The 11,205-nt window shown below is 59.8% G+C and overlaps 1 protein-coding gene across 1 annotated transcript; it reads right to left on the minus strand.

Annotated features, from left to right (window-relative positions):
• Positions 1-4,414: 4,414 nt before the first annotated feature.
• LOC140643374 (chemokine-like protein TAFA-5) lies at positions 4,415-7,399 on the minus strand. Its single transcript, XM_072845040.1, has 4 exons — positions 7,282-7,399; positions 5,908-6,060; positions 5,120-5,247; positions 4,415-4,794 (listed from the first exon to the last, which is right to left on the minus strand). The coding sequence occupies exons 1-4, from the start codon at positions 7,397-7,399 to the stop codon at positions 4,786-4,788; spliced, it is 408 nt and encodes a 135-aa protein (XP_072701141.1). The 3' UTR covers positions 4,415-4,785.
• Positions 7,400-11,205: the final 3,806 nt, after the last annotated feature.

Genomic DNA, 11,205 nt, shown 5'->3' on the forward strand with positions numbered 1-11,205 from the left:
GTGAGGATGAGGAGGGAGGGGCAGGCGAGGGAGTCGGGGCTCTCCTTCCGGCGTGTGATTAGTTTTTCTTTAGTGTTGCTCAGCGTTTGATGGATGATGCTCCGCTGTGAAACGCGCTGTAATTACTCAGCGGGATGGCAGGGATTCATCAGCGGTGATCAATATTCACAGCATCCATCGTGCCTGCGGGCGGCCCGACCCACTGCGCACGCACAACCCGAAACGCCGTGTGTGTCCCCGCAGACCCCCAACCCCATCCCAACCCTGGGGTGCCATTTGGGGCGAAGCCGTCTACACCCACAGCAGCCCGGGACCACGCACAGGGCTTGCAAGAAGCTGCTAACGATGGTGCAAATGTCTTTGGCACGTGTTGGCGTGCGCGCACATGTGTACAGGTGAATAAAAAAGGGAAACATTAAAATTTCCAGCACTCTCTCACAACCTGGATCCCTTTTTTTCCCAACACTTTGCAGCTCCTCTCCGGAGCTTGCACCCAAGCCCAGGAGCTGGGAATGGGGCATCTCTTGGCACCTCCCGTGGGAAAAGCACCCTGCAACAGCCGCACCGTCAGCTCCCGGGCAGCATCGGGTGTGTGGAAAGTCGGCAAGAAGCCGGCTCCAAAATGCAGTTACTTGCTTTTCCCAAGTGTAGTTTTAGTGCCCTCGAGTCCGCAGTCCCTGATTGAGGGATGCACTCATGTAATGCTGATGTTAAACTGACCCTGTCGAGTAATTGAAGTCCCGCGTTTATTGCAGCCTGCTTTAGGAAAGGGAAAAGGGATATTTATTTTTTTTCTGAGCATGCCTGGAATTTTTATTCCCCCTTATTTATTTATTACATTCCGTGGAAATGCTCATAAGGGGTTTTTTGGGGGTTTTTTTAGTGTAGACATTTTGCAGCGTTTGCAGATCAGGAGCCCTTCAGCGCGTGCCAAGCGGGAGGTGAAGCTGACGGCAAACACGGAGCTCAGACCTCGCTCTCTGCCGAGGGAAATGCAAAAGCAGCGCGTGGCCGGGACGGGGAAGGGGTTTGTGAAAACCCTCCACAACCAGCCGGTGTTTTCCTTAAAGAAGAGCCCAGATTTTGCTCCAGTCAGAGCCTCTTTGATAATGGAAATAACTGTACTGTTTGGCATCCTTGCTGCAAGTAGGGCGATGCCAGGACGAGCCAGGGCGATGCCAGGGTGAATCCGTCGGGATTCGGCTGCTGCTCAGTTCTGCTCCCGGCAGGAAACCTCCCTTCGCCCGCGGTCCTGACCCAGCAAGGAGAAGCCGAGGCTGTAAAACACGTGTTGGGGTCCGGTGAGGTTTTCAGCACTGCACCAGAGTTACAGGAGTAACCAAACTGCGGGGATGGACAGACAGACAAAGGGAGGAAGGGTGGACAGGCAGTGCTAGAAACCGATGCTTCTCACAGCGCTCGCATGGACGGGGAAACTGGATTTTCTCTCCAGTTTATTGACTTCATTCTTGGCACCGTCCTGATCAGCTCATCTCGTCCCACCCGTAGGCATTTTCTTAAGAGAATTCCTCCAGTAAAAAAAAATACAGAAAACAAAAAAACCCACCCAGCTCATTCTACAAAGCACAATATTAAATTTTAAATCCTAATTTTCTGGCTAATCAGATCCCTGGCTGGCTGGAGCAACCAACCAGCCCGTTGTACAAGACAACGAAAAGCGGCACTTTAATAACAGAGCGGCGAGCAGCTGCCGCTCCCCCACGCCGCCATCCATCAGAGAGCGTTTGGTGGAAAAGAAATAAAGGAACCAGAGGAAGACATTGTCGATGGATCGATAGCACTGGAAATAAAGGTTGGAGCTTTGCCTGGGGATCTATGGAGACCGTTGGCCGGAGATGTGGTCCGAGTCCATTGGGGCAGGCGGCGATGCATCCTGGGACCGGTGCATGGCACATCTTCTGCCCCGGTTCTTATTTTGGCTGCGTGAGATTTTCTGCCCAGGTTTGATCAACCCTCGTTAGAGCAGCATTAACGTCCCCTGCACGCGGTACGGGCTGAGCGGGGTCGGGCTCCACTTCGCAAGGCGATGGAGCCGCGCAGCCCCACGAGCTGTGACCCCGATGCGAGGCCACGGAGCCCTGCGAGCCGGGAAACCCGGCTCACCGCACGCCCCTGCGGCTACGGCACACGCTCGGCATTTCCACCGGCACCGAGAACTCCCCACGTCAGGGAAAAGCCGGGATGGCTGCTAACATCGCCAAGCTATGCTGAGAGCTTTTGGGGGGATGCTGGTGAAGAACTTGCATCATAGCTCATGTATTTTAACTCTGCCTGCTTACTTTGACACTGATCAGAAAAGAAATGTAATTGTCATGCTAATATATTTTAATTAGGCCATTAGCATTGCTAAATAAAATAAATTTTGCAGGCAGATGCGCTTGCCGAAGTGTGAACTTGCATTTCTCGTTCTGGGTTGGGGCTGCGCAAAATTATTTCTTCTGCCTTTCGAGGAAATTTTAAGCTGCTTCTTGTCGGCTCCGTCTGCAGGCCCCGCTCCCCCGGCCGCGCGTGGAGGCTGCGCGTGGGCTGGGGATGCGGCACGGAGCACGGGCGAAGGTTTGGGAAGAGGCTCTGTGGAGAGCGGGTTAGGGGAGCTGGCAGGTAATTAATTGAGTGGGGTGATGAGTGGTAGGAAAAGGATATTAAGACTTTGGTGGGGATCAGCTGATTTAAAAGAAAGCCTTGTCTCTGTCTCCAGGCGAATTTAAATTAAAAGGAACTGCAGGAGCAGCGGGCACAGCCAGGGAGGAGGCGAGGGAGCATCAACCTGGCCCGAAGGCTGCAAAAACCACAAAAAGCTCAGGTCTGTCCCGTGTGCGACGGCTCCGGGCACCCGTCCCGCTGCTCCTCCGGTGCTGCCCAGCTCTGGGCACCACCCCGGGGTGCTCCAGCTGCCCCCTCGCTGCCTTCCCGGCACTCTTGCTGGAGGTGTTGCACTGCGATTTTAATGCCTTAGTGTTTCAAAGCAAAAATAAACTCCCTGTCACCATTCCTACCCTCTCCCCAAGGGCAGCGGGCTTAACAGGCCAAAAAAACCTGATTTCCCAAGACCCTGCAACCTCGGCTGTCACCCGCTGTGGCATCCCCAGGGACTCGGGTGCTTCCTCCTGTTGCTGCAATCCGCCCTGCCCCTCCCCTGTACAATGCCTTGTGCTGTAATTTTGTGAGCTATTTTGGGGACTGAAAAAAAAAAAGAAAAAAAAAGAAAAAAATTAGGTAAGTCTTACTGTCAGTATTTCAAGCCTTTATACCTTAATTTGGAGCCCTATAACTAGGAAGGCTTTATGGTGCACAGTGCTCCCTGGCTAAGGGAGAGCTGCAGATGTAGGTGAAGGTATTAAAAAAGGAGTTCTTCACTTTTTTTCCCCTATGATTTCCACCTGTTGCAAGGAACAGGGGAGAAGGAGGATTTAGCAACAAGAAGGGACGCTGGGAAGCTGCTTCTCTGGAGAAAAGCACCGAAAAACAGCAGCCGCAGACCTACCTCAGCCCAGCCGCTGCCATTAACTTCCCTGCTGACATTTTGGGATGAAATTATTACATATTAATAAAATAGCTTCCCGCTCCCGCCCCATCTTTTCCTCTTTTAACAAATGAAATTATGACTTACTGAATTACTCTGCGGCTAAAAGGTTTCCATGACAATGGCATCCTCCAGGCACACCAGCTGCAGCACGGTGCCCGCACCGGCCCCAGCCCCGGCACTTGCCCCCCGGCTTCATCCCCCTGGCCCGAAATGGGGGAGATGAGCGAGTGCAAGGAGTCACGCCAAGAAATTCAAACCCCGGTGGGGCGAAGAGTATGTCTTGGTGATGGGGGAGCAGCCCAAAGGGGCGTGAAGTGAGTTGTGTGGGGTCTCAGCACAGGTTTTTTTTGGGTGGTCCGTCTGTGACGGGGTCCCCATTGGCATCGCCCCCAGCCCCTCGCTTGAGTGGCACCAGGAAACCAGATCCCAAAAATCCCATCGAGGTAACTGGGCTGAGCCACGAATTAGCAGCTTGGAGCGGATGGGGCAGGGATTTGGGGACCTGGGGCTTTGGAGCTCTTGGAGGGGGCCAATTTCTGCCCCCTCCAAGAAATTGAAATGATACAGTTTCATAGCTGTAAAATAAATCAGACTTTTATTTCCTCGCACCATGGACACCTCAAGGCCGCTGGCTTTGCCTCTCTCCTCGCCAGCCCCTTGCGGAGGGCACCCAGCCCTGTCCGCGGGGGCGAGGCACCCTGCAAAGCCCCGCGACCCCCACCCTGCAGCAGGGCTGTCCCCCCCCCGCTGCCCCTGGGTACCCACAGCGGGACCCCCTGTCCCTGGGACCCCCACCCGGCTCCCTGCACCCTCCGGCACCCTGACGGGCGGCCAAATTCGGGCCAGGCACTGAGGCTGCTCAGCTGCTGCAAAATTCAGGCTCTGCAGATGGGTGCGGAGGGCGACGCGGGGGGGGTTGGAGCTGGAAACTGAGACCCCAATGGCCTCTTCTTCCTCCTCCTCCTCAGCACGGTGGCCTTGGGGGACCCTTCACAGGCAAACAGGAGCCCAGTGACCCTTCCGGCCACCCTGCCCACATTGCAACTCCCCTGCAAGTCCCCAGCACCCAGCGCCTGCCCGGTGACTGTCCCCAGGGTGGCTGGTCCCTCCGCTGGCCCGGGGCACCGGTGGGGGGGTCAAGGCCATTGCACGGCAGCACCGAGCAAACCCCGCTCCCTGCCCAGGCTCGTCCCGCCGGCTCTGGAGCGAGTCCCCTCGTCCTCACGCGCCGGCCGCTGTCAGGACACCTGCGGGAAAAATATTGGGGGAATATTTCATGGGTGCCGAGTGGTGCTGCGGACTCCGGGGGAGCCAGGGCTGTGCCGGGGCGGGGGGGTCCCAGCACACACAACCGGGGGGGTGCGTGGGGGGCACCGGACCCTCTCCCCCACCCCATCAGCCCCTCCCTGCCGCTAATAAACCACCCCTGGCATTGATACGTACTCCCTGTCACCAAAGGCTCCAGCATCCTGACCCCTTCCCCTTCCCCGCCCTTGCAGCCAGCCCTGCCTCAGTTTCCCCTCCTAGGAGGTGGGAGCAGGGGCACAGGGGACGGGGAGGGGGGGGACTTACCGTGATGGTTTTTATTCGTCCCAGTTGTCTCGTGCAGCTCCAGCCCGAGCGGTTTCGGAGCAGGGCGCACTGCTCCCCCTCCTCACACGGCTCCATCCCGCACCACTGCCGGCTGGCGACGAGCCGGGCTGCCGGGGGAGACGGGGACGGGGATATTTGGGGGGGTGGAGGTGTGTGGAGAGGTGGAGGTGGAAGGAGAAATGGAGGGGGAGGGAGGGATGAAGGGGTGGGTGGATGGAGGGATGGACAGAGGGAGGGATGGAAGGACGGAGGGAAGGATGGAGGGATAGAGAGAGGGGTGATGGATGAGTGGACGGAGGGAGGGATGGATGCGTAGATGAATGGAGGGATACGTGTGTGGATGGAGGGAGGGATGAGTGGATGGAGGGATGGACAAGGGAAGGGGTGGAAGACAGAGGGATGAATGGAGGGGGAATGGATGGATGAAGGATGGACAGAGGGATGGATGAAGAGATGGAGAGAAGCAGCACATGAGCTCAGCAGGACCCATTTGGGGCCCACAACAAGAGAAGCGCGCAGGGAACCATGGTCAAATTATGGGGAGAAAGTGGGGGAAAGAGAGGGAGAGGCCAGAGCAGGGGCAAAGGGACAGAGATGGGGCTGTCAGGGTCAGACAGCCAACAACTCCTGGCCAGAGCATCCACCGGCCCCGGGGCACCAGCCAGGACCTGCGTCTCCAGCCACGTGTCCTTGCACACACACACACCCCCCCCTGTGGGTCCCCACCAAGCAGCACTGACCCCCCCCGCCCCCGGCGCTGCCGTTACCGTCCACGCAGGCCGGCTTGGCCCGGGCAGTGCCGGCGACTTGGCCGTGGCGGCAGGCGCAGCGTGCCGTCTGCCGGGCGATCGTCCGCCGCGGGTGGCTCAGGTCCCGGTCCAGCGCCGTGATCTCGCACATCCCCACCTCCAGCTCCTGCCCTGCAAGGGGATGGGTACGAGGGGGCACCCTACAGCGCTGAGCCCAACCGGGGGGGCTGGAACGACCCCCCCCCGGGCCAGGGCTCACCCATCCCCTGTGCCGTGACGTGCTGCTTTACCCAGGGCTGGAAAACCCTTCTCTCCTTCCAGCCTGGCTGGGTTTGCAATTTAATGGCAAACCCCAGAAATCAGGAGGGAAAACCCCAAATCACCCCGCTTTGGGTGAAATTTTCCAGCAAAATCAATCTTGGTTATGTTTTGGTCTACATGCAATGGGCTGCGCAATGCAAAGGAGATGCCATGTGTCATCTCCGGCTTGGTTGACCCCCCCTCAGCTAACTTTTGTGTTATTTTTTTCTGCTTTTAAACTGATTTTTATGCACAAAACGCTGCTCTCAAACCTTGGGCCCAAAACCAGCGCCAGCCTCATGGGGAGATGGGATCAAGGATGGGAGCGGCACAGGATGGGAGCCGCCGGGGCAGAAAGGGTCACAACCACCCCCCATCACCCACTTTTCGGGGCTGGGGCAACCCTGCCCACTGCCCAGCACCCTCCTGGCCGTGCAGGAGCGGATTTAAACCACTTTTCTCCCAGTTTCCAGGTCCCGCTGGGACACTGGGTGCCACGGCTGCATGTGGGATGGTTCAAAGGCGGTGAAGTTCAGCTGGGTTAGAGGAAAGGGCGGCTTTTTCTGGGGTTTGGGGTGCTTTTATTGGGGTTTTTCCATGTCTGGGACGTGGGGCCACCAGCCTCCCACCGGGTCAGCGGCAGCCCCGGGCCCAAGGGTCCCACGGCTCGGGGTGGGTGCGATGGCTGGGGTCCCTGCCCCTACCCCCCCACGTCCCGTCCCCCTGCCCTGGCTGGGGGCACGTCCCTCCCCCTGGAGCAACACCCTGGGGGTCCCCACAGCCTCGCAAGCAGCTCAGGGGGGGTGAGGACCTTGCAGGGAGTGGGGGAGTGCAGTGCCCAGAGCCCCCCCGCCCAGCTCAGCTTTCCCGGGGAGCTCCCATGTGCATCCCCCCGCCCAGCCACTCGCCCCCTCGCAAACAGCTGAACCCCCCCCCCAAATATCCCAGCAGCTGGGGGGTGGGCTCAGTCCCCGGGGAAGTTTGTGCCCCGCTCGCAGGCTGCTCACGGGGTGCGACCCCCCCCCACCCCGGGCAGGGTCCCCCCGAGCAGCGGGGGGGGACCGGGGAGGTGCCGGGGGGCGGCGGCGTTACCTGCTCGGGGGGGGGCGGAGGAGAGGAGCCGGAGGAGGAGGAGGAGGAGGACGAGGACGAGGAGGAGGAGGCAGCAAATGGTCGCGGCGGCGGAGCGCTCCTTCCAGGCACCCGGCATCCTGCGCTGCGGCCGCCCGCCCCCTGCCCCGGCCCCGCCCCGGCCCCGGGCCCGCCCCGCCGCGGGAGGGGACGCTCCAGCCGGCCAGGAGGGAGGAGAGGGAGGACCCCACCCCCCCGTGCACCCCACCGCAGGGGAGAAGGTGCAGCCTCCCCCCTCTTCTGTGCAGGTCCCGGTCCCGTGTCCCCCCCCCCGGTGCAGATCGCCCTCCCCATCCCGGGCAGGTGCCCCCATCCTGCAGCGCAGGGCTCAGCCCCTCGGAGCGGATCCTGCCTCGTCCTCAGCCCCCAGCCCAGTCCCCAGCCCCTCTCTGTTCCCAGTGCCCCCCACCCCATCCCAGTCCTCATCCCCATCCCTGTCCCCAACCCCTATCTCTTGTCCCCAACCCCATCTCTCTCCCCATCCCAGTCCTCATCCCCATCCCTGTCCCCATCCCCTATCTCTGTCCCCATCCCTGTCCCCAACCCCATCTCTGTCCCCATCCCAGTCCTCATCCCCAGCTCCCTCCATCTCCAACCCCCGTTTCTATCCCCAGTTGCCCCCTGACCCCCAGCTGCTCCCCCTTGGTGGGAGCTGCCCCCTCCTGCCCCGGGCCCAGGGGTCCGGGCGATGCTCCAGCCCTGCAGCGGGGCTGGGGGTGGGAGAAGCAGCGCAGCCCCCCCCCCCCAGAGCCCCGGGGCTGTTGGAAGCAGAAAAAGGGAAGAAAATAGAGCCAGCCTCCACTTGTCCTCGAGCGATCGGTGGCATGGCCGTCCCCAGGAGCCGAGGTCGCTGCTCGACCTCTCCCCTCTCCCCATCCCCTGGGAGAAGGGGACCGGACCCACTCCGGGTGCTTGGTTTGGCCCTTTCCACCTCCCAGGAAGAAACCCTAAAAAATCTTGAACTGTTGGAAAATTTTTCCCCCTCCCAAAAAGGCTCCAAAATAGCCAGTAACTGGCCGGCACAGACAGCACGTGCCGGGAGGAGCGAGGCAGGGGTGGGTTGGGGGGGACAAGGCTGTGGCAGGGCCGGTGCACGCAGTGTTTGCCAGGGAAACCTATCAGCCCGACGAATGTCCCCGGGTGGGGTCTGGTCCCGAGAAATGGCCGGGAGGAGACGCAGCGGGGCTCCTTGGGTTTTAAGCGACTTGGAAACCCTTCTCCGGCTCTGGGCTGGCTGCAGCTCCGCTCCCAGTGGGACCATTTGGCTCGCCCAGTTTGAAACCATGGGTCTGCAAGTAGGAGGGACGTGAGCCACTGTCCTGTGTCCCCAGCACCACTCAGCCGGGCACGGAGTTGGGACTGGGGAGCCCTTCCTCCTCCTCCTCCAGCCCATCAGCTTCTCTTCAAGGCTCTTTTCCATCTCTCATCCCATATGGCCCATATTTTAACGTGGCCCCGGTCACACCATGAGGGCTTCCTCTCTCCTCCAGCCTCCTCTGGATTTTCTTGTCCTCAGGACTTAGCCCATTTGCAATGGCAGGAATCACTCAGGGCTCCATTACTGCAGCTCCTCAGGCTCCACGCTTTAATAAAACCCCAGTCGCATCCAACAGAAAAAGGATTGCAGATACGGTCACCGTTTATTGTCATGAATGGGGTGGCAAGGGAATGTAGTGCAATTTTTCCCTGTCGATTCCATAAAGGCTTCATTCAGGAGAGGGAAAAAATGCTGAAAATTCACTCTTGGGTTATTGGGCTCCACGAAACCCTCCCAAGGTGTTTACAGCCCTCGAACATCCCAGCTTTGCTGCAGAAAAAAGCCGCCGTCGCCAGCCCCGGGACCGGAGAATTTGCTCCCATTAACACCTGGAAGTGTTTTATTTCACAAGGCTGCGCTGAAGCGGGTGACGGGAGAGGGGCTGCACTGTGCCGGCACACAGGCGAGCCGGCGGGGACACGCCAGGACACGGGCACTCGACCTTGTCACCGCAGCGGTGGCTGGCCCTGGTGACACTGGGGACTGGCTCCGTCCCAGCCAGGCTCTCCCCAGCCAGCAGCGCTGCTGGTTTGCTCCTCCGCAGCCCGAGACGGAGGCAAGCGTGTTTCGATCGCTGGACCACAAATGGATGCAACATCGCGGTGCAAGCCCACAGTGCCGCGTTAATGGTGATAATTAAAGGAGAAATAACGAGCCCTGCAGTTAATAAACTCCCTCCAGTGGCTCCCTGCCTCTTTTGCTCCGTCCTGGGCAGGACCTGAGGCTCCTAAAATCTGGGTGAAACCCCATCTGCTGCTGCTGGGTGCCCAGTCCCCGGGCTGGCAGGGCGGGAGGCGATGCCGAGCCTCCTGCAGATGCAGAGATCAGCGGGGTGGTCCCCGCTGTGGCAGCGCAGCCTGGCCACCCGCCAGTGCCACCGGCCACAGGGACACCCCGCTCCCTTCCCCGCAGGGACCCGACCTTTCATCCGAGCCACGCTGATGTTTCCAGGCTGGGAGGAGAAATCCCGCTCGGGCGGGATGGGACCTCAGCCTGGGTCACCCTGCGACAGGGATGCTCAGCACCTTGCAAGATCGGGGTACGGTCACCCCCCTTTGGAAACAGCCTCGGCTTCCAAAGGACAACAGGGCACTCGCGCCGAAAAGGGCGCTGAGCCTGCAGCAGGATCCGGCCTGGCCAGGGAAGGCAGTCCGAAACCCGGACCAATTCCCACCAGCGTTGAGGCCAGAAACAACGCTGACGGGCTCTCCTGCCCCGGACTAAAGGCTCCCCGATCCAACCCCTCTGCACAGCGCGGGAGAGCGTTCGGGGGCCCAGCTGGGCGCTGGGGACGCGGCCGTGAGGGGACACAAACCCTGGATGGGGACAGGGGCTGCATGGCCCCGGTGAGACCCAGGGGAAGGAGCTGGAGAGCCAGCCCTTCGCAATCGATTATAACAAAGCCTGGGCAACAAATACAGGTGATTAGACTCGCCCAGAAGTAATAATATCTGTTCCACTCCGTTGAACTTTAAAAAGTAATTAATAGGGGATAGAAGGTGACTGGGGGGGTTAAAGGTTTGTTGACAGCAGCACGGAGGGAGGTTGATCCTCCCATAAGCTGCTCTGGCCAACAGCAAACTCCGAGGACACCGAGTCTCCCAGCATGGTACAAAGAGGAGAATCTCCTCCTCCTTTTACAGATGGGGAAACTGAGGCACAAGGGGGTACTTACCCAAAGCCCCTCACAAGGCCAAACAAGGACTCACCGCCCCCAGCCCCACCGCAAACACTTGCCAGGCCACACAGTTCAAGTTGTTGGGTTTGGGTTTTGTGGGTTTTCTTTTTTTTTTTTGATTTGTCATGTTAAACTAAGGACCACCAGGTCCGCCTCAAGGAGAAAACAACAAAAGGCACACACAAAAATAAAGTCCAAATACCTGAGAAAAACAACTCCAGGTTAGGAAAGCGATTTCTTGAGACACTGTTTGGAGTTTTATTGGCAACAAGGCTCTGCCTTTCACATGCTTGGCCCTGGCCTCGCAGCCCGCTGCCTTTTCCCCCCGGGAACAGCAACGGAAAGCGGAAGGACCAGGAACCTCCGCACCCTGCCGAGACAGCCCACATCGCCCCGCGGGAGCGCCGGGAGAAGCCTGGGGTGGCCCGGATCTGTCCCTGCACGCCCTCCCACATCCAGCCCTTGGCACGACGCGGACGGCGCCTGCCCGCGGGAAGAAAACGGCCCGTTAGAACATTCACGATTGGTTTGATTTAAAAGCAGACGGCAGCGAGGCCAGCCCGGTCCTTGCCGGCCCCGCGGGAGAAGCTGCGGGAGGACGTGTCCGCAGGGCTGGGGAGCGCTGGGGACAGCCAGTGCCGGATCTGGGATCGTTCCCCTCCGGAGAGTC

The sequence above is a fragment of the Ciconia boyciana genome, chromosome 23 (genome assembly GCF_034638445.1).
Source record: "Ciconia boyciana chromosome 23, ASM3463844v1, whole genome shotgun sequence".
NCBI lineage: Eukaryota > Metazoa > Chordata > Aves > Ciconiiformes > Ciconiidae > Ciconia > Ciconia boyciana.